This window comes from Dipodomys merriami, unplaced genomic scaffold (genome assembly GCF_024711535.1).
Source record: "Dipodomys merriami isolate MVZ:Mamm:240054 unplaced genomic scaffold, mDipMer1.0.p SCAF_44, whole genome shotgun sequence".
Classification (NCBI taxonomy): domain Eukaryota; kingdom Metazoa; phylum Chordata; class Mammalia; order Rodentia; family Heteromyidae; genus Dipodomys; species Dipodomys merriami.
Window position 1 is genome coordinate 6,094,513 of NW_027206002.1, and position 26,446 is coordinate 6,120,958.

The 26,446-nt window shown below is 56.8% G+C and overlaps 1 protein-coding gene across 3 annotated transcripts in view; it reads left to right on the forward strand.

The window, feature by feature from the left end:
- Cyfip2 (cytoplasmic FMR1 interacting protein 2) overlaps positions 1-26,446 on the forward strand; it is an 89,290-nt gene that overhangs the window by 18,692 nt on the left and 44,152 nt on the right. For 2 of the 3 annotated variants that reach the window (XM_069993908.1, XM_069993909.1), the window contains exons 2-16: positions 911-1,050; positions 1,849-1,938; positions 7,504-7,581; positions 9,089-9,190; positions 9,611-9,792; positions 10,134-10,230; positions 11,174-11,302; positions 12,265-12,369; positions 15,062-15,153; positions 17,705-17,822; positions 20,508-20,627; positions 21,535-21,660; positions 22,669-22,835; positions 23,715-23,862; positions 25,737-25,811. In XM_069993908.1, coding sequence (XP_069850009.1) covers positions 934-1,050; positions 1,849-1,938; positions 7,504-7,581; positions 9,089-9,190; positions 9,611-9,792; positions 10,134-10,230; positions 11,174-11,302; positions 12,265-12,369; positions 15,062-15,153; positions 17,705-17,822; positions 20,508-20,627; positions 21,535-21,660; positions 22,669-22,835; positions 23,715-23,862; positions 25,737-25,811 — 1,746 coding nt within the window. In that variant the 5' untranslated portion in view covers positions 911-933. Of the gene's footprint in view, positions 1-910; positions 1,051-1,848; positions 1,939-7,503; positions 7,582-9,088; positions 9,191-9,610; positions 9,793-10,133; positions 10,231-11,173; positions 11,303-12,264; positions 12,370-15,061; positions 15,154-17,704; positions 17,823-20,507; positions 20,628-21,534; positions 21,661-22,668; positions 22,836-23,714; positions 23,863-25,736; positions 25,812-26,446 lie in introns of those variants that run through there. The other variant, XM_069993910.1, reaches the window with a different exon arrangement.

A 26,446-nucleotide genomic window follows, 5' to 3' on the forward strand; every position in this document is an offset into this window, starting at 1 on the left:
CTGTTTGGCTTGCTAGGTGCTGAATTCTTAGAAAAGCAGCTCACTGGAGTTGGTTAACTGCCTTGTTCAGATTCTTTTCAGCTTCACTGCTTAGCAAAGTTGGGGAGCGGGTGGAATAGATAACCCTGCCCTCTACCAGAGTCCAGGACATGAAAATATCCACTGAAGGTTGATTGCTTTGGGGCAGGTCCTAAAGCAAAACATAGCAGCTCGTCCGTTACTCCAAATAAGGCCGAATGCCAAGAGCCGAATGCTTCGAATCCCAGACTCATTAGCCATAAAATCTAGGCTCTTGCCAGACATCAGAGGCTCACACCTGCAATCCTGCTTACTCGGGAGGCTGAGATGTGAGGATCATGGGTCAAAGCCAGCCTGGGCAGGAAAGTCCCTGAGTCTCCTATGTCCAATTTAACTACTACCAAGAAGTTAGAACGGCGTTGTGGCTCTAGGCATGAGCCTTCAGCACAAAACCTCAGGGACAGCGCCCAGGCCTTGAGTTCAGGTCCTAGTAGTGGCACAAAAAATAAAAAAATAAATAAACCAAGCCCTGGGCTGTGGCCTGCAGTGGATCGTGTTTACAAACACAGGCATGTTTGCAGTCGTGGTGTCTGTGCTGCGTAGTCACTGAGGAATTCTGAAGAAGAGCAGGTGGAGGGCTGCTATCCCCGTTCTGGAAGCCCTTCGCTGAGGCTGACCTCTGCTCCCAGGGGAGGGGGGGGGGTCACCGAAAAACTTCTTGGCCTTGTTGCCCGGAAGAAACGGGAGCTTGGGACGCTGCAGGAGGGACGAAGGGACCGGGGTGGTGGGGGAGCAGGGTGCACCCGCCTCCCCTCTGCCCTGCAGAAGAGCTGACCGAAGCACCTCAGAGCCCCCTGCATCCTGCCACGTCCTCTCTTGTCTCTCCCCTCAGTGCGGAACGCCCAGACTGCAGCCATGACGACCCACGTGACCCTGGAAGATGCCCTGTCCAACGTGGATCTGCTGGAAGAGCTGCCCCTGCCCGACCAGCAGCCATGCATCGAGCCCCCGCCCTCCTCCATCATGTACCAGGTAGGGCAGACCGCGGAGCATGCTGGGAGCCCAGGACTCTGGGGATTCCTGCCCCAGGGTTTGGCTTGAAGGCAGGGGGGGGTCAGGCACAGGCCTAGACTAGACTGGGGATGGGCACTCCCCTCCCCTCCCCCTCTCCCCCCCGAGCTTGTTGGTCTGCGGTCACTGAGCAGATCCTGTCATGAGCCAGGACGGGACTGCACACAGCTGTGTGGGGTCTGGGTGTGGTGGGGAGATCCCTCACCCCTGCAGCTCGGCAGCCCTGCTCCACCCCTGCTCTACTTTTCCACGGAAAAGTATAGCGAAGAACTATTACCACCCCCTCTCTCTCTCTCTCTCTAACACACACACACATATACACTCATACTTCCTTGGAGGGTGGGGCAGTCCTGAGCTTTGAGCTCGGGGCCCTAGCACTCGCTAGGCAGATCCTCTGTCCTTTGAGCCACACCTCCAGCCCTGTTTCGCTTTCGTTATTTTTCACATAAGGCCTCACACTTGTTTTCTGGCTGGCCTCAGACCGCCATCCTCCTGCCCTAGGCCTCCGGGTGTGCGTGACTGTGGCTTGTCGAGCGTCACGTTTGAAAAGCCAGGCAACGGGGAATCGGAGCATTTCCTTGTGGGGCTCGGCCCTTGCCCACTGGGATTGAGAGGGTCGCACATGGGTTTTGTTGTTGCGGTTGTTGTTTGGAGAGAGGGGAAAGATGAGAGGTCACTGGGCAGTAGATTTCCACCCAGAGCGGTGGCATTTGTTGGCAGTGAGTTCCCCCTTGAGCGCTCTGCACCTCCATTCCGCAGGCGAACTTTGACACCAACTTCGAGGACAGAAATGCATTTGTCACCGGCATCGCCAGGTACATCGAGCAGGCGACAGTCCACTCGAGCATGGTAAGTCTCTGTGACCCACAGATGTGAACCCGGCCAGAGGGACGGGGCTGGGGCAGCCTCCCACGCGAGGGGTGGGGCTCAGCTACCCCGATGTCCTGCCTCGGCCAGGCCGGCCCTGGCCCCTGGTTACACTGCAGCCCTCAGCTTCCAGCACCGCAGTCCTGTCCACCGTGAGTCCATCTTAACCCCCACCTCTTCCTGCCGGAGCTCCTGAGTTTGGCGGGGCTCCAGGTGTGAGTAGATCCTTCCTTAGTGGCTTTTCGTAGATGATCAGATGTGTGGAATTTTCTGTCTTGACAAAAACCGAAGGATTCCTCATGCAAGATGCACAGCGGCCTTGCCTTGGGAATAGCCCAGTTCCCGAGTTGAGGAAGTTGGTGGCAGGAATGATTCGCGAGTAGAACCAGTGGTTGTATTCTATTGTATTTTATTTTTGTCAGTCATGGGTCTCGAGCTCTTTTGCTCAAAGGCTAGCCTCTACCACTTTGAGTCACGGCGCCACTTCTGGCTTTCTGGTGGTTAAGTGGAGATTAGACTCTCGCAGGCTTTTCTGCCCAGGCTGGCTTTGAACCACGATCCTCAGATCTCAGCCTCCTGAGTAGCCAGGATGACTGAGCCACCGGGGCCCTGGGCAGTCATTGTTTTTATCCTTCGGCTTTGACACTAAAAGAGGGGGAGACCATTCCCCTTCCCAGTGGGGTTCTCATGGATTTATTCTCAAACAGCCCCAGATGTGAGGAATGCTCCCTTACCCACTCCGTGGCTGGGCCTGTGGCTCCATGTCCCTCCTCACTGCGTCTGGCTTAGCTCTATTGCGCACTCAGCACTGCGTGCCTCTCCCCGCAGATACAGCCAAGGTTGGCTTGAGAGCCAGGCCTGGTCCCCAGCGAATCACGGTAGAGAACAGATACTAACCGTTCTCTAAGTCCTTCTGCTGGGCAAATAATATCTAGGCTCAGTGTCTCATTGAATCTGTGCACAGATCCTTTAAGATTAATACTCACTGTACCGATGGGGAAATGTGGAGTCCTTAAAAGTTAAAGAAACATGCCGGACACCCATGGCTCACGCCTGTAATCCCAGCTACTCAGGAGGTTGAAATCTGAGGATCGTGGTTCGAAGCCAGCCCTGGGCAGGAAGATCTGTGAGACTCTTATCTCTAATAAATCATCAAAAAAAAAAAAAAAGCTGGGGGCTGGGAGGTAGCTCAGTGGCCAAGTACTTACCTAGCAAGTGCAGCGTCCTGGGTTCAAACCCCAGCACCAAAAGAGAACACACACACACACACACAAGCTGGAAGCGCAGCTATGGCTCAGAGTGGTAGAACACACTAGCAGCTCAGGGACAGTTCCCAAGCCGTGAGTTCAAGCCCCAGGTCTGGCGCGCACATGCACGCGCGTACACACACACACACACACACACACACACACACACACACACACACACACACACACACACACACACACACACACACACACACATGTTAAATTCACTCAGGGCTGCACAACAGACCAACTTAAGCCCAAGACTGACAAATAAAAATACGCCAAGAGTGACTGGCGCGCACATGCACGCGCACACACACACACACACACACACACACACACACACACACACACGTTAAATTCACTCAGGGCTGCACAACAGACCAACTTAAGCCCAAGACTGACAAATAAAAATACACCAAGAGTGACTGTCATGGTTAAACTCTGGTTCCGGGGTGGGGGCTGGGGTGGGGTGAGTGGAAATCGCGAGGACAGAGGTGGCTCTCTGGTGGGGCCCCGTGGGAGGATAATGACAGCTTGTGTGCGCATGGCCCTTTGAAATGATGTAAGCCAGCTCTCTGCGTGATATCGCCGGAGTCTCATTATAGTCTGGGACTTGCAAAGGGATTATTATGCCCATTTGGGGGATGAGAAAATTAAGGCTGGAGAAGTTAATAAGCAAGTTGGTCATGCTCCCACAATGATGAATCAGAATCCTGGGCTGGGACCTGAACCCCAGGATCGACTCGTGGTCCTGAACTCTTTCTACTCCACTTGAATTGGACCCATCAGAGATGAGATGCGGGGTGGGGGAGGGGTTTGGGGGGGAAGGCAGTGGAAATGAGGTACATGTCACAGAATTTTCAGGAACTCCCTGAATTTGGGCTGTGAGGTATCCCTAGGTAAACTATGATATTTCTGGGAAATTAAATGAGGGTCGGGATGCAGAGTGTGTATTAGTCATCTACAGCTGCAGTAACAAAATACTGTAGGCCAGGTGACTGAATAGGAGCCATTACCGTCCGGCCATTTTGTTGGCTGGAAGTTCTACCTGGAGTTTGGTCCTAGGGCTTGAACTCAGGACCTGGGCGTTGTCCCTGTGCTACTGCCCTCAAAGCTAGCCCTCGGCCACTTGAGCCACAGCACCACTTCTAGCTTTCAGGTGGTTTACTGGAGATAAGAGTCTCACAGGTTTTCCCTGCCCCAGGCTGGCCTTGAACCTTGATCCTCAGCTCTCAGCCTCCTGAATAGCCAGGATTATAGTTGTGAGCCACCAGAGTCTGGCAGGGCTGAATTCTCCCCAGAGGATCTAGGTGAGAATCTATCCTCTTGCTCTTCCCAGCTTCTAGAAGCTGTTCACCTCCTCTAGTAATTTCCAGAAGGGCCAGGAGCAGAGCTTGAGTCTCTCTAGGCTCCACTCTGGACTTGTTCCACACCACATGGTCCTGCCCTCAGGATTCCAGGGTAATTATACAATAACTCCACAGAGGTCAGCTGACGCGTCCCCGGGGCACTGCCCACATCCCGGCCCACAGCAATGGGGCCACCCGCCACCGCCAATACCCAGTGAATGCACTCACCCCAATCACCTGCTGGGAGCAGTTGTTTGTTTTTGCACTTTACCGTTGCATCCTCTCTTGGCCGGCCTTCAACAGCGATGACAGTGTCTTTCCAATCTCAAGGACAATAGGCGATGGAAATAGGGAAGACTATTTTCTTGAGAAACTGTCTTTTCAACGACATTTGCTGCTGGCGGGAGCTCTAACAAGTAATGAGACTCTAAGCTGCATCACGATCACCTCCTAACAAAGATATTATGCACCAGAGAGGCAGAGTGCAAGTTAAATCAATGAAAAGGTCGTTTTGTTGTTGTTGTTATTGTTGTTGAGATGCAACTATTTGCAAAGAGAGATGACCTAGTAGCATTCTTTTTTTGGGGGGGGAGGGTCCAGTCGTGGGGCTTGAACTCTGGGCCTGGGCGCTGTCCCTCAGCTCTTCAGCTCAAGGCTAGCGCTCTACCACTTGAGCTACAGCGCCACTTCCGGTTTTCTGGTGGTTTATTGGAGATAGGAGTCTCACGGTCTCTCCTGCCCGGGCTGGCTTTGAACCGCGATCCTCAGATCTCAGCCTCCTGAGTAGCTAGGATTACAGGCGTGAGCCACCAGCGCCCGGCTCATTGTATTTCTGAAAGTTGGCTTCCCATAACATAAAAGAATTTAAAACATACAAATCAATGGGTTGTTCTATGTTTTAAAGCTGAGACCAGAATTCAAACTGGGTACCTGACACTTTTGCTCTTTGGCAGGCACTCTACCAACTGAGCCACGCCTCTGTCCCTCAATGAAATTTTTTTAAAGCACATTTGCAGTGTTATACCATCTGATTGTTGAGCACCCCATAATGATCTCCCAGACCTTTAAGCAGTCATCGCCTCCCCCAGTTCTTCTTTCCTTCACCTCTTAGCTAAGGCTAGTGTACCTTCTGTCTCTGTGGATTTGTCTCTTGTGGACTTCCATTGAAAACTCTCCTATAGTACATGGCCCTTGGGTTGGTTTCTTGGACTTACAGTAAGGTTTTTGTTCTTCTGTTTGTTTGTTGGTCCTGGGGCTTGAACTTGGGGCCTGGGCACTGTCCCTGAGTTTTTGTACTCAAGGTTAGCACTCGACCATTTGAGCCACAGCTCCACTTCTAGCTTTTTTGTGGTTCATTGGAGATAAGAGCCTCGTGGACTTTCCTGCCTGGGCTGGCTTTGAACCACAATCCTCAGATCTCTGCCTCCTGAGTAGTCCTCAGATGACAGACATGAGCCACCAGTGCCCAGCTAGAATGTTTTCAGCGTGTATGTGGCCTCCTGTGTCAGCGCCTTGTTCCTTTTTCCAGATAAGTAATATTCCATGTCGTGGCTGTGCCATGCTTTGTCCATTCTTTAGGTGATGGAGACCTTGGATCGTTTCCATCTCGTCAGGAATAACACTACTGTGACATTCATGTTACCCTCAAATCCTGAGCCCACACAAGTTCCTCTCAGGGGAAACATCAGGAATAGAATTCCTGGGTCAAGTGGGGACTGTATGGTTCATGTGTGTGTTACTGCTGTGTGTGTGTGTGTGTGTGTTACTGCTGTGTGTGTGTGTGTGCGCGTGTGCGTGCGTGTGTGTGTGTGTGTGTGTGTGTCCGGTTCTCAATCCTCAACATCATCGCTTTATTTGATGACTGAGTGACTTCATGTAGGCTAAAGGCCTAGTGAAGGGTGAAGCGGGGGTTGGACCCCAGAAATCTGTTCCCTTGAGCCCCGAGTTCTTTCCTTACCGCCCTGTCAAGTCAGGGGATGGTCGGGACTGTGTTCTTCGGGTTCATTTTCATGCTGTGGTTTGTGTTATCCTCTGCTCTAGTCATTCTTTTTTTTTGGGGGGGGGGGGAATAATTCTGTTGTTAATCATCCTCTGGTGAAGCCATTTGCTCGTGAACTAGGGATTCATTCAGCGTGTGCACACGGCCGGGCATGTGGCTCCGGCAGTCGAGTGCCTGTCTAGTAAGTGCAAGGTCTTGAGTTCAATCCCCAGGACCGCCAAAGAGGAAACGGAAAGCCAGCCTCCTCAGTGGGCCCGGGGGCGCAGCTCAGCGGTGGAGCCTCACCCGGGCTCCGTCCTCAGCGCTGCGGACGCATGAATGTCTCCAGATCTTCACCTGATACCAAGGATTAGAATAAAACTTAGCTGCTGTTACCATCATTGTAAGGGGAAAAAAAAAAAACCATTATGGTTATTACATTAGTGTACTCTGTTATACTTCACACTGTATATTAGAGAACCACCATGATGCGACTATGGTATATGTGTATAGATATGATAAATGTGTGTGCATATGTGCGTGTGCATATGTATTACCCCCTCCCTGATGCGTTTCCTGCCCCACAGAGAGCTTACCATCCACAGCTCTGACGCATCTCCCAACAACCTCTTGTTTTTCAATCCACGGGAACAGACATGTTGATTGTCCTCTGTCCTTGATGACTGTGCTGTACTCTGTGTGAGGTGTCGCTCCGTGCTTCTTTTCTGGCTCCTTCTGTGTATCCGGGACTGGGTTCTGCTCCCGGAAGCAGAACTCCACCTCTTTCTCCCCACAGTGCCCCCCCCCAGGCCACCTGGGGATTTTGTTGAGATGCAGACTCTGATTCCCAGAGAGGGGATCCCACATTTTGTATCCAGCCTCCAGGGAAGGCTGCCAGGGAGCAGCATGGTCTTGGGGGACTCCCCACCCCCGGCAGGGGGTCGGGGCTGAGGTGGTTTTGCTGTTGCAGAATGAAATGCTGGAGGAAGGACATGAGTACGCGGTCATGCTCTACACCTGGCGCAGCTGCTCGAGGGCCATCCCTCAGGTGAGACCGCCCTGCCCCGCCCTGCCCTGCCCTGCCCCGCCCCCTCCAGCCCCCCCCCAAACCATAGCTGGTCCTCCACTTGCCAAGGAAAATGGCGCTTCTAGAGACGTGACAATAAAGCCCAGGCCCAGGAAGTTGAGCGTTCTGTGCAGTCCATGGTGTGCACAGCCTTTTATTTCCACATCTGGATGCACCGGCCGACCTGGGGCCACACCATCTCAAAAGGGCACAAAGAACAAGATCTCTGCCCTCCAGAGCCATAGGCTAAGCCTAGCTTTCCCTCCTGCCCGGCTGCAACCCCCTCCCCCCCCCCCCGACTTTCCACCTCTGGGAATATCATCTTGTGAATTGTTACCATCTGCAGAAGCACATTATTTCTTTTCTGTCATTCTGTCACTTGCCCTCTACCCCCTTCTCTTTTTTTAAGTTAGGGACTTTTCTTCATGTGGAAACATGACACATATTTTTTTTATTACCATCACTGATATCGAGGTAGACTTAATGGGTCTTGTTATTACAGAAACAACAAAGTACAGGTGTAGAGAATCGGCAGAAACTGACTAATCCTGGTCCTGAGGGATAACTCCAATTAAGTTTGTTTTGCATCCTGTTGGATTTTCTAAGCCTCTGTTTTCTGGGAACACATGCACAGAGGATTGGGTTTTGCTCTACACAGATGAGGTCCAGGTGGGTGGGTGTGGTCTCAGCAACAAGAGTACAAGCCGCAGTTCCATCCCAAGCGCAATTTACTTACTAAATGTTTTTTTGTTGTTGTTCTTGGCCAGTCCTGGGGCTTAAAATCAGGCCTGGGCACTGTCTCTAAGCTTCTTTTTGCTCAGGTCTAACGCTTTACCACTTGAGCCACAGCACCACTTCCAGCTTTTTCTGTGTATGTGGTACGGAGGATTCGAACTCAAGGCTTCATGCCTGCTAGGCAAGCACTCTACCACTGAGCCACCTTCCCAGCCCTGTTCTATGACTTTTTAATTTTTTTTTTGCCCGTTCGTTGATGGTTGGATGACTGCCATTTCATGGCAATTCACAAAGATCAGTCTCGTTCTGTGGGATCACGTGATTGTCCGTGGCATCATCCAGCGATAGATACTTAGCACTTGCAGCCATTTGGAGAATTTCTAAACTACTATCAAGATTAGTCCTGGAGCATATGTCTGTAATCCCAGCACTCAAGAATTGAGGCACAAGCATCTAGGACATCCTGGGATGCGCAGAGAGACTCTTTCTCAGGGATAGAGAGGAAGAAGGGAGAGAGAGAGGGAGGAGGAAAAGAGAGAAAGTTAAGAGGGAAGGAGAGAAGGAAAAAGAAGGAAGGAAGGAAGGAAGGAAGGAAGGAAGGAAGGAAGGAAGGAAGGAAGGAAGGAAGGAAGGAAGGACAGTTGGTCTGCAGTCAGTACCCAGAGAGAGGTACCCATGAAAAAGCACCCAGGTTCAGGTGTGAGCCGGGGCTCCTAGGACGCCGGGCTCACGCATGCCCCCTGCCGGCCCTCAGGTGAAATGCAACGAGCAGCCCAACCGCGTGGAGATCTACGAGAAGACGGTGGAGGTGCTGGAGCCCGAGGTCACGAAGCTCATGAAGTTCATGTACTTTCAGGTACGCGGGCCGAGCGCGCTGGCCACCCTGGGGCCGGACCTGGGTGCAGCCAGCCATCTGGGGGAGGCCTGTGTCCCCCACGCAGGCCTGGCCCTCGGGGGCCGGGAGCGCGTGCCTTCCTGCCTTCTCTCATCGGAGCGCACGTTCCTAAGGCCAGGTGGTGGGGTCTCTGCTCCAGCCCAGTGTCAACGGGAACCCCTCTTCCTGTCTGTCCCCAGCCCAGCCCGGTCCCGGGTGCTGGAGAGGACTGAGAGCACGCACAGGGCCTCTTAGCCGGTGTGTGATGAGCGGTGCATGGGTGATCTGCCGGGGGGTTACCCTGCAGGCGCCCCGTGCCCCCCCAGCCCCCCCATGCTCCACCCCCAGCTCTGCCTCCCCAGATCCCTCCCCCCCTCACGCGCGGCCGTCTCCCCCCCCCAGCGCAAGGCCATCGAGCGGTTCTGCAGCGAGGTGAAGCGGCTTTGCCACGCCGAGCGCAGGAAGGACTTCGTGTCCGAGGCCTACCTCCTGACCCTGGGCAAGTTCATCAACATGTTCGCCGTCCTGGACGAGCTCAAGAACATGAAGTGCAGCGTCAAGAACGACCACTCGGCCTACAAGAGGTCAGCCCTCCCCCACCTCCCCCTCCCAGAGGTCGGGTACCTCCTTCCCTACAAGAGCATTGTGGGTCCTGCTAGGACATTCTGAGCTTGCAGAACTTTCCTCGCATTGCTGACTGTGTTTCAGGCGCCTGTCCCGAGGGGGTGAGCAACCCCGGGAACGGCCCCCAGGGCATCAGGGCGTTCCCCTTGCACTGAGGGCCCTGCCGGCCTTCACACACAGCCTCGGGAAGGGTCACCCAGGCCGGGTTCGGACCGAAGCCCAGCATGGCTCAGTCTGATGGAGCCCCGGTGCTGGCCCCTGAGTCCCCCCCACACACACACCCGCCCCGTGTGCATTTCAGGGCAGCCCAGTTCCTCAGGAAGATGGCCGACCCCCAGTCCATCCAGGAATCACAGAACCTCTCCATGTTCCTGGCCAACCATAACCGGATCACACAGGTGAGGGAGCCGGCGGGGCCGGAGCCCCTGCCACACACCCCAGCGCGAGCCCACCGGCTCCATCATCTCCTCTGCCCATCAGAGAGACAGGAGAGCTGCAGCCTCCCTCCCTCCCTCCCTCCCTCCCTGTCTCCTTATCTCCCTCCCTCCCTCCCTCTTGGCCTAGGTCCTCTAGAAGAGACCTCTTGCGCCCCGCTCAGACCCTGTAGAGTTTGAGTGCAGGACACCTGATACCTCAGGCAAAGTCTGGGCCTCAGTTTCCCCCATCTCTCTTGGCTTGAGAATCCGCCTTATATGTGGCAGGCTGGGCCATGTGGCCTTAGCATTTGAGCCCTACATGTTTAGGAAACTGGGGCATGATCCGTCACCCCTTTTCCAGGCCACACCCGCACGGCCGGCCCTGTCCCGTTTCCCCCAGCCAGGCTAGGTCCACCTTCAACTCGAGCAGGTACCAGCAAGTCTACCTGCAAGTCCCCCCAGCCCAACAGGGGGTGGCGTCCTGCCAATTCTGGGGCTCTTTGTGTCCAGATCCCTGCCCCACAGGAGCCTGAGGGTGCCTTAGTCCTACGGGGTGTATGTGGCAGGAACGGGGACCCCGGGCTGCCTCTCCTCCCTGCAGTGGGCCTCCCTCGGCCTGGTCCTGGGAGACCAGGAGATGAAGAGAATGTCTGCATTCTCCAAGTTGCCTCCTACGCCCTCTGTTGCAACCAGGGATGAGTGTGCAGCGGCCCTGTGTGGGGGGAGGGGGCAGGTGGTACAGGCTGGCTTGGAGGCTCCCCTTCCCTGGGGACACAGCTGTGTGTGTGTGTGTGTGTGTGTGTGTGTGTGTGTGTGTGTGTGTGTGTGTGTGTGTGTGTTGGACACACACGGACACAGCCACGGACTTGGGTGGCTGCTGGAGGATGCAGGCTCTGTCTAACCGGAAGGTGGCGCTGTTGTTCAGTGTCTCCACCAGCAACTGGAGGTGATCCCAGGGTACGAGGAGCTGCTGGCCGACATCGTGAACATCTGCGTGGATTACTACGAGAACAAGATGTACCTGACGCCCAGTGAGAAGCACATGCTGCTTAAGGTGGGAGGTCCCTGCCACACACCGCCGCCTGTGTGCGCCCTACCCCCTCCCCTCCTCCTCCTCCTCCTCCTCCTCCTCCTCCTCCTCCTCCTCCTCCTCCTCCTCCTCCTCCTCCTCCTCCTCCACCATCATCACCATCACCCTCTTCCTTCTGCCCTCTAACCCTTCCCAAGCTTCATTCCTTCACCTCTACAGCTCGTGGTAGTTGAGTTCCAATGCCACCAGGGGGCGCCAACCCTAAACAAAAGGACCCGGTGCTGGTCCTGTAAGGATGCTCCCAGGCCAAACAGGAAGTGATCTTTACAGTCTTCCTGTCCGCCCCCCTTAGGTGTCCCCTGATACGGAGGCACGTGGAGACGTGACGGTCCCACAGCGAGCCACACCCTCCACACTTGAGCTCTACATTTAACAGAACAAAGTGGGCTAGCTTTCAGTGGATAATTACAGGGGCTGAAATATTAAGAATCACCCCCCCACACACACACACACTTTTCACACATCTTTGGGCCTATGTCTCAAGGACCTAGATGGGCACCGTTAGCACACAGATCCTGGGTTAGGTCTGTTTGGCGAATGACCGTCTGTCTATCTCTGAGACTCAGCTGTGTGACTGGGCCAAGCTGTGTAACTCCTCTGTGTCTAGGCTTCCTCATCTGTAGAATGAGACTCTTGCCTTGAATCGGACTCACAAGAGTATGGTGCTGAGAATAGACACTCAAGCAGTGGACAGCGATACTTGTTTTAAAGTCGCTGGCCCATTTGGGGCTCAGGAAGTAGCCACGACAGCCACCATAGTCTTCTGCTAAACTTGCGGTTCAGATGAGCCTGGTATTTCCTGTCCTTACTCGAGGAGGCACAGAATGTGTTGTCTCGGGGGTCAGATGCCCACACATCGTGGGGCTGCTGTCCAGAGCCGTTCCCCTGGCCATGATGGTGTCTGCTCTCCGCCCTCCCTGCCCTAGGTGATGGGCTTCGGCCTCTATCTGATGGATGGGAACGTCAGCAACATTTACAAGCTGGATGCCAAGAAGAGAATCAACCTTAGCAAAATCGACAAGTTCTTCAAGGTCAGCCGCTAGCTGGGGCTGTGGACACACCCAGGACACCTTTGGGGAATGGGAAATTGTGGGCTTCGTTAGGTGGACAGGAACTCTAAAGATGTGGGACTGGGGGGGGGGAGGGAAGAGGAGAGGAAGGGAAGAGGGAAGAGGAGAGGGAAGGGAAGAGGAAAGGAGAAGAAAAGAGAGGAGGGGAGAGTTGAGACAAGAGGAAAGGGGAGGAGGGAAGAGGAAATAAAAGGAGAGGGGAGGGCTGGGAAGGTGGCTCAGTGGTAGAGTGCTTGCCTAGCATGCATGAAGCCTGGGTTCAATTTCTTAGTACCACATGAAGAGAAATGGTGCTGTGGCTCTAGTGGTAGAGCTCTAGCCTTGAGCACAGAGAGGCCCAGGGACAGTGCCCAGGCCCTGAGTTCAAGTCCCAGGACAAGGAAGGAAGGAAGAAAGAAAGGGAGGGAGGGAGGGAGGGAAGACAGGGAAGGAGGGAAAAAAAGCTGGGCACTGGTGGCTTACACTTGGAATCCTAGCTACTCAGGAGGCTGAGATCTGAAGATCACTGTTCAGAGCCAGCCCGGGCAGGAAAGTCCGTGAAACTCTTATCTCCAATAAACCACTAGAAAACCGGAAGTGGCACTGAGGCTCAGGTGGTAGAGCGTTAGCCTTGAGCTGAAGATCTGAGGGACAGTGCCCAGGCCCAGAGTTCAGGCCCCACAACTGACAAGAAGAAAGGAAGAAGAAAGAGGGAGGGAAGGAGGGAGGGAAAAGAAAAAGAAGGGGAAGGGGAGAGTAAAGGAGGGAGAAGAGGGGGAAAGGGAGAGGGGAAGAGAGGAAAAGAGTGGAGGACAGGGGAAGAGAGAAGGGGAGAGGGGTGAAAAGGAAAGGGAGAGGAGGGGAAGGAAGGGGAGGGGGGTAGGGGAGGGGGGCTTAGGGGAGGGGGGGGTAGGGGAGGGGAGGTTGTACTGGAGTAGAGGAGGCCCGTGAAAGTGTTGGGGCTCAGCTGGATGTCCGGGGGTCTAACCATCCCCCTTGCATGTCCCCTTTTTCCTGGCCTGAGCCCCTTGTCATCCCCCCCCCGAACCCCCCCCCCCGCCCCCAGCTCAGTGCTGGGTTTAAACGAGCGCACTCCACAGGAGGGCTAAAGACTGGATTGGAAATCAAATCCCAGACGTCAAATCCCAGTTTGACTGGCCCTCCACAGCCCCCCACCCGTGCCCCCCATGCTCGGGGGAGCCCCACTCCCCACGCGCCCATCCTACACCATCCACTCCAGAGCCCCAGATCTGGTCTTCTCACCCCAGATGGTTAAAAAAAAGAAGACTGTGGCGAAAGTACACCTTGGAGGGTTCGGCACGGAGGCCCGGGGCTCAGACACCCGGCTGCAAAGGGGCGGCCTGGAGGCCAGGAGGCCAGGAGGCCGAGCCTCGCCACGTGTCTGAGTGGAGGGGAGCAAAGTCACTCAGCGAGGAGCCACACGGACAGGGCCAGACTCCCGGTGGCCCGGTGGCTTTAGAGCTCAGTTTCCCTAGTACTGGGGGTGGGGGGAGGATCCTGCATGCTGAGGGTCCCCTCCCCCCCATATCGCTGGATTGAGCAGGGTTCCATGGTGTGAGCCCAGGGTTCTAATCCTGGTTCTGGCCAGAATGTGTATCAAAGTAGCAGTGTCTGATCTGCAGCGTGAAAGGGTTAACAGTCGTGTTCAAGGTCCCTGGGCTACTGAGCGGCGCAGACAGTACGCGCTGGTACAGGTTCTAGTGCCGGAGAGGCCGGCAGTGAGCACCAGCCTCCTTCATCCCCCTCCTCTTCCTCTGGCCTTCCTTTTTTTCTTTTTTCTTCTGCCAGTCCTGGGCCTTGAACTCAGGGCCTGGGCGTTGTTCCTAAGCTTCTTTGGCTCAAGGCTGGCACTCTACCGCTCGAGCCATAGCACCACTTCAGGCTTTTTCTGAGTAGTCAGTTGGAGATAAGTGTCTCATGGACTTTCCTGCCTGGGCTTCAAACAGCAATCCTCAGATCTCAGCTTCCTGAGTAGTGAGGATGACAGGCGTGAGCCACTAGTGCCCGGCTCTCTGGCCTTTTTTCAGGCTGACATTTGACCACTCGAGCCGCGACTCCAGCTCTATTTCTGGGAAGGGGGAGCAGTGTGGATGTGCTACATTCTTTTCCTGATGAAGCTTTGCCTTTTGTCTTTTATTTTTCTGGTGCTGGTTCTGGGGCTTGAACTCAGAGCCTAGGCCCTGTCCCTGAGTTCCTTTCACTGAAGTTAGTAATCTACCACTTGAGCCTACTGCGCCACTTCCGGGTCTTTCTGAGTCATTGATTAGAGTTTAAAGAGTGTCACAGACTTTCCCGCCCCAGCCGATTTCAAACTGTGATCCTCAGATCTCAGCCTCCTGAGTAGCTAGGATGACAGCATGAGCTGCCAGCTGGGATCGGAAGCATGAGCTACCAAGCCCAGCTTGTTGTTGTTGTTGTTGAGATGGGGTTTGCCCTAACTCTTTGCCTGGGCTGGCCTTCAAACATGATCCTCCTCACCTCTGCCTCTGGAATAGCTGGGATTACAGGCGTGAGCCACCGTGCCTGGCCTCCCTCTAGCGGCCTTTAGCTGCTTAGACTGGAGATGTGGGAGGACTTTGCTGGCTGGGGAGGTCCTGTGTGTGTGTCAGGGTCACCCTGACAGCCAGCCTCTCTCTCTTTGCTTCCTTTGCAGCAGCTGCAGGTGGTGCCATTGTTCGGGGACATGCAGATCGAGCTGGCCAGATACATTAAGACCAGCGCTCACTACGAGGAGAACAAATCCAAGTGAGTGCCTGCCGTAATGTCTCTCGGCGTCCTCGACAGCACCCAGCCCTGGGCAGGGGGCCGGGGGGCCACTTCAGCCCCTCCCTCCTCCCCAGAGCCCCGGCACCCTCACCGGCCCGCCGCCCATCACCCGCCGGGGCCGCCCCCGGGGAGGGGCGTCTGGAGAGAGATGCTGCCTCAGTTTCTCCTTCCCCGGCTCAGGTTTTGTGGCCATGCAGTAAGTACGTGGTGGAGCTGTGGGTTCGTGGGTGGATCCTGGCTGCAGGGAGGGCGGACAGCGCCCTCCCGGCTCTCCTCCCCCTCAGAGCCGACTGCTAAGCGCCTGGGGTCAGATCGCACGAGAGCTGGGGGCGTCCGGCCTCGGCCTCCGCCCCTCTCAGCTCCTCACCCCTTTGGCCCCACGCGGAGGAAGCCTGCTGGGCTGACAGCTGAGTTCCCCGTCACCAACAGACACGAGGGGCTGCTCGGGGCCCTCGCTGGAGGCTCACGCCTGTCCTCCTCGCTACTCACCAGGCTGAGATCTGAGGATTGCGGTTCAAAGTCAGCCCAGCACAGGAACGTTCGTGTGATTCCTCTCTCCGCTTTACCAGCAAAAAGCCCAAAGTGAGCCAGGCACCAGGGGCTCACGCCTGTCATCCTAGCAAACGCAGGAGGCTGAGATCTGAGGATCGCGGTTCGAGGCCAGCCCAGGCAGCAAAGTCCTTAAGACTCTTGGCTCCAATTAATCACAGAAAAATCTGGAAGTGGAGCTGTGGCTCAAGTGATAGAGCACTTGCCTTGAGCAAAAGCAGCCCAGAGACAGAGACAGGGCCCTGAGTTCAAGCCCCAGGACCAACACACACACACACCAGCCCAGGGACAGTGCCCTTAGTTCAAGCCCCAGGACACACACACACACACACACACACACACACACGCACGTGCGCACGCGCGTACACACACATGCCGGAAGTGGAACTGTGGCTCAATTGGTAGAGCACTAGCTTTGAGCACAAAAGCTCAGGGATGGTGCCCAGGCCCTGAGTTCAAGCTCCAGAATCAGCAAAAACAAATGAACAAAGGACACTAGCAGAGGTGCTTGGTCACCCTAGGCTGGAGCTCAGCCACGGGGACCCTAGGAAATGGAGATCTGTGGCCTGCAGAGAAGCTGGGACCCCCTCCTCCCTCACCCCCCAGCCTGGTTGCCCAGAAGATGGGCAGGGGGCCGGACTGGGAGTCATGGGTTCGAGTGTGCCGGACCCTACAGAAGTGACTGAAAGACACAAACAGCGACGTGCAAGCGGGTCCCTCTGCCCGGACCCCAGCACTGGACACAGGAAGAGGAGCGAGGGGAGCTTTCATGCACCCCATGATTCTATTTGGGCTGGTTTTCCTACTGGCATTGTTCCACAGAGAAGGGAGAGAGGAAATGGGGGGGAGAGGATGGGCAGGAGCCGCGGCTGTGCACAGGGCTACGCAGTACCCACAGTGCAGGGCCGCCATTGGGAAAGAGGTCGCTTGTGGGGTCCTTGCACCAGTGCCAGCTCTTGCTACCTCTAGCAAGGCTGACACGAGCACACGCACACAGGCACACACACACGTGCACACACACCCGTTGGCTCTGTGTGGAACTGGTAAGTTGTGGGCTGGGAGGAAAGGACACCAGGAGACCAGAGCGTCACTGCAGGAGCCAGAGGCCGGGGAGAGGAGGAGCGGCGGTGGAGGCCAAGTTTCTCTGAAAGAGAAACTGAGGAAAAGCCTCTTTGGTTTTGGTGGGTTGGTACAAACCCCCAGCCTGGCCTGCTGCCTGGAAGGGTGGCCTACACCACGTGAGAGCCGTGCCACTGCTTGACCAGAGAAGAGGAGGAAGAAGAGGGGGAGGAAGAGAAGGAGGAAGGAGGAGGAAGAGGGGGAAGAAGAGAAGAAAGGGGGGAGGAGGGGAGCAGGTACAGACCATTTATTTATTTATTTTGGTGAGTAACTGGAGATAAGAGTCTCAGTGACTTTCCTGCCCTGGCTGGCTTTGAACCGCGATCCTCAGATCTCAGCCCCACGAGTCGCTGGGGTTACAGGCGTGAGCACCAGCACCCAGCCGGTGGGCTCCCTCTTTGAAAGTCCCTTTGGCGCGACTTGGCTGCTCTGGCTCTTGCTTGGGTCCCTGGTCCCCCGTGCGGATGACCGGCCCCCTGTCCTGGAGGTCTTCGCTTTTTACCCTCTGTTATCTGGGCTTTCTCAAAGCAGGGGCGGGGGTGGGGGGGAGAGGGGAGGCTGCAGCCGGCCTTGGTCTCTGCGATCTCAAGGTGTTTGGGGGGAGCAGGTGCAGGCTCCAAGCATGCCTGCAGGATTCTGAATCAGGAGGAGGAAGAGGAGGAGGGAAGGAGGGAGGAGGGAGGAGGAGCAGGCACACTGTCCTCACACGGGCCCGCAGCACTGTGCTTAGCGGACTCCACCGAGCAGGGCTAGAGCTAACCTGGGTTCCACGCAGAGCACAGGAACAAGTGGAAGGAGCCAGAGGGCCCCCGTGCCCGGGGCGGGGACCCCCCCCCCAATGCTGCGGTCTCCCCCCCCCCAGGTGGACCTGCACGCAGAGCAGCATCAGCCCCCAGTACAACATCTGCGAGCAGATGGTGCAGATCCGAGACGACCACATCCGCTTCATCTCCGAGCTCGCCCGCTACAGCAACAGCGAGGTGAGGGCGCGGCGCTCTACCACTGGAGCCACAGCCCCATTTCCAGCTTTTTCTGCGTATGTGGTGCTGAGGAATCGAACCCAGGGCCTCAGGCATGCTAGGCAAGCGCTCTACCACTGAGCCACCTTCCCAGCCCCTTTCTTTTCTGTTTTGATTGGACTGTTTGGGGTTTTTTGGGGGGTGGGGGTGGGTCCTGGGGCTTGGACTCAGAGCCTGGGCACTGCCCTTTAGCTTTGTTGTTGTTGTTGTTGGTCATGGGACTTGTGCACAGTCCCTCAGCTCTTCAGCCCAAGGCGAGCGCTCTACCACTTGGGCCACAGCGCCACTTCAAGTTTTTGAGTGGTGAATTGGAGATAAGAGTCTCACAGATTGTCCGTCCCTGGGCTGGTGGCTTTGAACCATGATCCTCCGATCTCAGCCTCCTGAGTAGCTAAGGTTACAGTTGTAAGCCACCCGTGTCCTGCCTTTTTGTCTTGTTCTGTTACTATGGAAACATGAGCAAGTCACAAGCCTCAGAGATAAGATAGCTCTGCAAAAGGAGGAAAAGCCGATTCCCTACAGCCTCCCAGCCCCCGAACTACAGTGTTTAGGGCCTGCTGGGTCTTTGGCACTCTTCTGTAGAAGTCAGCGCACATCGCTTTCCTCCGCCCCTTCTTTCCTCCGCTCACTGCTGCCCCCCGGCGGCCCGCGGTGATCATTTCTGTCGGGGACAGGCTGACAGACACAGGGTGGTCGTGAAATTAGTGGCCCACATGGACAAGGTCTAACGCTAGTCTGTCTCCTTCTGCCCTGTCTCTCCTTCCTCCTTCCTTCTTGCCCTCCCTCCCTCCTTTCTTCCCTCCCTCCTTCCTTCTCTCTTTTCTCCTCTTTCCTTCCTTTCTTCCTCCCTCCCTTCCTTCTTTCCTCCCCTCCCTTCTTTCTTCCCTCCCTCCTTTCTTTCCTCCCTCCTTCCCTCTCTCTTTCTTCCTACTTCTCTCTCCCTCCCTCCCTCCTTTCTCCCTTCCTCCCTCTTTCTTTCTCCTTTCTTTCCTCCTTTCCTCCTTCTCTTCTCTCCCTTCTTTCTCCCTCCCTCCCTTGTTTCTCTTTATTCTTTCTTCCTTTCCTCCTTTTACCTCCTTTTCTCTTTCCCTCCCTCCCTCCCTCCTTCCTTCCTCCTCCTCTCTCTCTTGTTTCTTTCTCTTCTTTCTTCCTTCCCTCCCCTCCCTCCTTTTTTCCCTCCCTTCCTCCGTTCCCTCTCTCCCTTCTTCTTTCCTCCTTTCTTCCTGCCTTCCTTTCTCAGGATCAAGCCTCAGGTCCACTACTCCAGCTATATCCCAGATTCCAGACCTTTAGCTTTCTTAGCAAATGTGTCCCTCCGCCAAGCTGAGCATGGGACTCATTTATCTCACAAGCCAAGGCCGGCTGCTCCCTAGTGAGGATGCGTGGCTGTAAGAAGCACGAGCAGCCCTGGGTGTCCATAGAGATGGATTTTGGGGTCCCCCCAGCACCCACACCCTCGGGTGCTGAGGGCTCCTGTGTGAGCGGTGTGGTCTGTGCATGGCTCACACGCACACACACACGCACACACACGCATGCACGGGGTAAGTCCCAGCCTCCCGTGGCTCCCTCGGCCTGGGGCTGCGTACATTCCACACACACTCCGCACCCAGCCGCACGTGTGCACTGCAGATGCTGCACACGCCTCTTCCCAGACCTTCTCCATCCACCATGTGTGAGCGGATTGCACACGGGGGAGAGGGCAGAGCGCATCCCCTATGCGGGACTTCCCTGTCCCTGCGAGAGTTCTGGTCCAGCAAGAGCCCTCAGCTCTGAGCACTGCTGTGAGCACCTTTTGTGAGACTATCCATGCAATAATATACATATAACATACATGATCATTCCTGCTGCTACAAGTGCTACACAACCTCTGTCCCTGTACCGTGAAATCACCCAGCAGCAGCCCAAGAAACGGGCCCTGCGCTCCGGCCGGTAGGCTCAGGCATTCGCTTGCAGTACAAGGGCTGAGCACCACGGGCAGAGAGTCTTGCATGGGTCTGCCATTGACTGACAGATCCCACGGGTACCGTGAGGCCCGGCCACACACCCACACGCCTGCGTACCGCGTGGGAGCCACGTCCACGGCCGTATGTGACTGTGGAATATTGCACACGCTGCAAAAGGTCTGTGTGTATCACAGCTTTGTAATCGGCCCGTCACGTCTCCAAAATGCATCCCACAATCAACTTTAGTGATTTGTGACGGGCATTTTATCTGAACTAGAACCAAGAAACGGGGGATTCGCTGTCCTAAGAGACAGTTGCTGCCGGGCACCCGTGGCTCACGCCTGTCATCCTAGCTTCTCAGGAGGCTGAGATCTAAGGATCTCAGTTCGAAGCCAGCCCAGGGCAGGAAAGTCTGGGAGCTTCTTATCTCCAGTGAGCCACCAAAAAAAAAAGCCAGGAGTGAAGCAATGGCTCAAGTGGTAGAGTGCCAGCCTGGAGCAAAAACTAAAGAATAAAGTCAAGAGCCAGTGCCGAGGTCCTGAGTTTAAGCCCCAGAACCAGCAGGCAAACCCTCCCTGTGCGTGGATGCCTTCCCGCGTGTCCCTGGCAGTCGAAGCCACTGGAAGAGGAGCAGAGGGCTGAGTTCAGGGGTCGGGTGCGTGGCTGTGCGTGGCTGGTGAAGGGTCTCCGCCCCGCTTCGCAGGTGGTGACAGGCTCCGGGCTGGACAGCCAGAAGTCAGACGAGGAATACCGCGAGCTCTTCGACCTGGCCCTGCGGGGCCTGCAGCTCCTGTCCAAGTGGAGCGCCCATGTCATGGAAGTGGTAGGTGGAGGCTGGGGGTGGGGAGGTGGAGGCCGAGGCTCAGGTGGTGGAGGGGGAGGCGGAGCGCACCGGCCCCCCACACTGGCCTGTGCATGTTTTGCATGCGTCTCTCCGCTCTCTACCACGTGACCTTGGCAGCCTGCACCCAGGGTATTTTCAGTCCGTGTGCACGCGTACAGAACTACAGTCCAATCGGGACAACTTCCACTGCTTCCAAAGAAAACCACGCGCTCTCACCTCCAGCCCCTCCAGCCCAAGCATTCTCCTTTCCCTTTTTGCCTAGGGCTGGTGCTCTACCCCCTGGGCCACACCTCCAGCCCAGGTTTTTGCTGGCTCATGAGTAATGGAGTACCACAGACTGGGCTTGGGTCTCAGCCCTCTTGAAATTTTTTTTTTGAACTCTCCGCCTTTCGGCTAGGCGTTCTACTCTCTATGGCCATAGTGTCTTCCGTTCTAGATGTTTCTTACAAATAAGATTGTAGAGTGTGTGGTCGTTTGTACCTGGCTGCTGCTTTTGCTTTTTTTTTCGGTCGGTCCTGGGGCTTGAACTCAGGACCTGGGCGCTGTCCCTGAGCTTTTTCGCTCATAGCGCTCTACCACTTTGAACCACAGCTCCACTTCTGATTTTCTGGCCGTTCACTGGAGATAAGAGTCTCATGGACTTTCCTACCCAGGCTGGCTTTGAACCGAGATCCTCAGATCTCAGCCTCCTGAGTAGCTGGGATTAAAGGCGTGAGCCACCGGCGCCTGGCCACTGGCTTCCTTGAGTTCCCCGAGTCGAGGTTCAGTCCCATTCATGAGGACCCTTTCCTTTTTCGTGGTCGGTAATATTCCGCTGCACAGGAGCCCCCGGGTTTGCCTCAGGCTCGGCACTGAGAGGTTCTCGATTGTTCTCTCTCTCCGCCAGTACTCTTGGAAGCTGGTTCACCCCACAGACAAGTTTTGCAACAAGGACTGCCCGGGCACGGCAGAAGAGTACGAGAGAGCCACGCGCTACAACTACACCAGCGAGGAGAAGTTTGCCTTCGTGGAGGTAGGAGCGGACTCTGCCGCCCAACCTCCGCCGCTGAGCCTCCACCGCTGGGCCTCCGCCGCAGACCGCGGCCGCCCTGGGTGTTCTGGCCGCCCTGACAGCCTTGTGTCTCAATTTGCACACCCTTCCCTGTCCCCTTGTCCCATCCAGAGCTGGGCACCTGTGGCTCACGCCTGTCATCCTGGCTACTCAGGAGGCTGAGATGTAAGGATCGCAGTTCAAAACCAACCCCGGACAGGAAAGTCTCTGAGGCTCTTATCTCTAGTTAAACACTAAGAAAGCCAGAAGTGGAGGTGTGGCTCAGGTGGTAGAGCATTACCCTTGAGCAAAATTTTAAAAAAAGCTCAGGGACATTGCCCAGGCCTTGAGTTCAAGTCCTAAGACCGCCGTTCCCTCCCCCCCGCCCCCCCCTACAAAGTTGCTATTCAAAAACAATGAGAGATTCATATACAGGCTCACACCTGTAATCCTAGCTACTCAGTATTCACTTCACTAGAAAAGTGGGCTGAAAGAAAATGGACAGCAAAAGGAAAAAAAAAATGCCGAGCAGCTAAAAGAGACCCAAAAATCCTCAGGCAAAAACACAGGAGTCGCACCTTCGCTTCCGGCTTTGTGCTGGTTCGTTGGGAGGTCCATGGCTAGTGGACTCTCCTGCCTGGGCTGGACGTAGAACGGTGATCCTCCAGATCTCAGCTTTCTGAGCCGCTCGGATTATGGGCGTGAGTCACAGGTGCCCGGCACCCATTCTCTTCCTTGCTTGACATACATAGTTGTACGTCTTTATGGGATCCAGTGCCTAATGATAAGATAATAAGTTGGGTGCACGGGACCCCTCTTAGGTGTGTGGGACTCCTCTCCAGTAGCCCTTTCGAGGTGATGTGGTGGTGATTAGGGTGATGGAGGCGACGGATAGAAAGGAGCAGAACAGCGATCCCCCTCCTTTTGTCCCCACCTGGGAGCATGGGGGGGTGGGGGGCTGGCAGGCCTGACCAGCGCCGTGCCCCTCAGGTGATCGCGATGATCAAAGGCCTGCAGGTGCTCATGGGTCGCATGGAGAGCGTGTTCAACCAGGCCATCCGGAACACCATCTACGCCGCCCTGCAGGACTTCGCCCAGGTGACCCTGCGCGAGCCGCTCCGGCAGGCCGTGCGAAAGAAGAAGAATGTGCTCATCAGGTGGGTCTTGGGGACGCCTCCCCCCTCCCCCGCCATCCCCCGCACCCCCTCCCCCCCCGCAGCCCCCCCCCGTACCCCCCTCCCCCACCAAGCACTTCCCAAGCAAGGGGGACTCCCTGCAAGTCAAGCTAGACTCAGCTTCCCGACTAGCCTGTGAACGAACACAGCTCCCCCGGCAAGTTCTAGTAGGTTCCCTGAGGAGACTGAACACGGAAGAGGGGTGAAGCGTGTGTCTTTGGATTTGAGCCCAGCCCGAGGCCAGCGCTGGCTAGCTGTGTGCTGGGCGTGAGAGTCAGACCGATGCCGCCGGGCCTCGGTTTCCCTTGTCTGTAAAATGGGTACAACGAAGCCAGGCGCCCAGGGCTCCTAGCTACTCAGGAGGCTGAGATCTGAGGATCGAGGTTCAAAGCCAGCCCAGACAGGGAAGTCCATGAGACTCCCCATCTCCAATGAACCACCAGACAGAAAGCTGTGGCTCGAGTGGTAGAGCATTAGCCCCTGGACAGAGCCCAGGCCCTGAGTTCAAGCCCCATGACTGACAAAAATGGGTATGATGGTGCCCCCCCTAACTGCGGTCCCCAGTCAGGGGGGGCTTGATGGAGGGATGGCATGCGGTGGGACCTCAGTCCACTAAGTCAAAGCCGTCATTAGAACCCCAACTCCACACATGTCACCAGACCCGCGGCAGCTCCTCTCACCCCTGAGGGAGAGCGAATCTCCCGCCCCCCTCACCCCAGCGACCCCCCCACTACGACACCCAGGGGCACCTCGGGAAGGCAGCTTCCCCCAGGGCGGGGAGGGACAGGAAGTCCTCCTGGCGGGCCCCGCCTCCTTCCCGCGGTGAGTCCCCGCCCCCCCCCCCCCCCCCCCCGCCCCCAGCGTCCTGCAGGCCATCCGCAAGACCATCTGCGATTGGGAGGGCGGCCGGGAGCCCCCCAATGACCCCTGCCTGCGCGGAGAGAAGGACCCCAAAGGGGGCTTCGACATCAAGGTGCCCCGGCGGGCCGTGGGGCCGTCCAGCACCCAGGTGAGCGCTCGGGCCGGCCCGGCCGCCTCTGGTCACGGCTGGACCTGGGGTGGGGGTGCCTCCGGCTGGGGGAGGGGAGGGGGGGAGCCGCTGCTCTGAGGCTCAGGAGACCTGGATTCTAGTCCCAGACCCCTGTGTGACCTTGGCCACTACCTCTCTGTGCCTCAGTTGTGGGGGTTGGTACCCTAGTCAACATCGCAGCTGGTGCGTCTCCAAACCCCGCCCCACCCGAGCCCCCCCATGCCTCCGATGTGCTGAGTGGCGTCGGGCAAGCACCCGGACCTCTCCCAGCCCTGTCTCCTCTCTAACATGGCGACGATGAGTGCGAGGCTGGCTGCTGCCTTCCTCACCCCCACACCTCGCCTCCCAGCCTCGAGGACGCGAAGCCTCCACCCCCCTCCAAGACAGCCACGTAGTCAGAAGCGCAATGGAGCCGGGCTCCGTGGCCCACGCCGGCATCCTAGCTACTCAGGAGGCTGAGATGTGAGGATGGAGATGCACAGCCAGCCCGGGCAGGAACGTTTCACGAGACTCATACCTCCAATGAACCACCAGAAAAGCAGGAGTGGAGCTGTGGTTAGAGTGGTAGAGCACCAGCCTTGAATGAAAAAAAAAAGCCATGGGATAGCAGCGCCCAGGCCCTGAGTTCAAGTCCCAGGACTGTGTCTCACTCACACACACACACACACACACACACACACACACACACACACACACACGATGCTCAGTTGTCCACTGAAACCTCACGGCACGCCACACCTGTGGCCTTCCATCATACAAGGAGGGAAGCCGATTTCCCGCCATGTCCAAGGGACACGGTGCGTGGCGGGCTCGCTGCGGGACTGGGACAGCACGTGCTTCTCACTGGAGCTGTTGGGGGGGGGGTCCTGTGGACCCCAGGCTGGGTGTGGGTCCCCCACTTCATAGCACGCATCAGCCTCTCTGTGCTGTGAGTCTGTCTGGAGCCCCCTCTCCCTGTGTGTGTGTGTGTGTGTCTGTGTGCACGCGAGCGTGTGTGCATGCGTGTCAGGCAGACCGACGCCAGGCGATCGGGTGGGGTTGGCCTAGCTTTCCTTGGCTTTTAGCCTCCAACCTGTGCGTGCCGATGTAGGCTGGGCCGCCTGGGGAACTGTAGAGTCAGAGCACTCTGGCGGAGTGAGGAGGAGGGAGAGGAGGAGGGAGAGGAGCAGCAGCAGCAGATGGAAGGAAGGGAGCTCTGTAGAGATGCTGGCTTAGGGGAGGGACTGTTCAGGGACCCCCCCACCCCCCCAATCAGAAAGGTGTGCTTGATTAATCCTGCCACCCCTGGAGTCACCCCAAGAGAGAGCGCAGCCGTGGTCCCTTGGCCCCCATCGCCCCCCCCAGATGGGGAAAACCTGAGGCCCAGAAAGGGCAGGTGACTTGTCCCAAGTGACAAGGTGAGTCCCAGATGGGGTGGGGGAGGGGGGCCCCAAGAACCCAGGTCTCCTGGCCCCACCCCTCCATCCCCCCCTCCTTCCCCTCTGCTCTGGTGAATAGGTGGAGGGGAAGGGCCGGCCCTGCCCTGGTTGAGTCTCAGCAGGTTAGAGCTAGCATGTCCTTGGAGGCCACGGATAGAGCAGGGGTTGGCTTTCTCAGCACCCCACCCCCCGCGGGCCAGCGGGGGCGCGTCCCCGGTGAGGGCCAGGCCCGGCGTGGCGAGGTGGCGGGCAGGAAGGAGCGGCTGGGAGGCTGGAGCGTCTCGGCCACCTGGCATCGGTCATGTCCTCCCCATTGTATACAATACCTCTTGCTTTTCTCTCTCTCTCTCTCTCTTTCTCTCTCTCCCTCTCTCCCTCGTCCCTGTCTCTCCCGCCCTCCCGTCCCCGCCTTCCTCCTCTCCCGTTGTGTCTTAGGCCTGCCAGTGGTCCCCGAGGGCTTTGTTTCACCCCACTGGTGGCACACAGAGCCGAAGAGGCTGCCGATCCCTGGTATTCCGCCGGCTGGCTGGGGGTGGGGGGGGTGCCTGCTCCCTCACAGCCCCTTCTGGCCCTCAGATTCAGTGGCGTGGAAAGGTGTAGCTCGGGGCAGAGAGCAGTCGCGTGCCCTGTGCACGCAGGGCGCGTTGAACGCAGCTCCCTGTTTGTCTAGTAGTCTCCTGTGTAAGTACTGATGTTAAGTACTGCTGTCGGCTCCAGGCAGGTTGTGCGGTGTGGCTCCAGGCCACCAGGGGGCGCTGTCACTCACAGACACACTCAGCAAATGGGATCGGAAACTGGCGGTGGTTGGTCGGTGGGTGGATGGGGTGGGTGGAGCCGGGCGGGGTGGGGAGCACTCTTACCCTCCTCCCGTTGCACACCTCTTCAAGATGTTCAAGATGCACCGGGCCAATCTGAGATGGCATCTGGTCTACCCGCCCCCCCCCTTCCCCTCTTGGTAGACACCACAACTGGAGCCCAGAGAGGGGGCCTGTGCTCCTAAGGTCACACAGCAAGTCAGGAAGACCTCCTGGCCTTGAACCCAGGTCTCCTGATTCCCAGCACAGTGCCCCACCCATGGGACCCAACCATGGAAAAGGTGGGGTGACCACAGGGACACAGAGCAGGAGGGGCTCCCCGATACCACC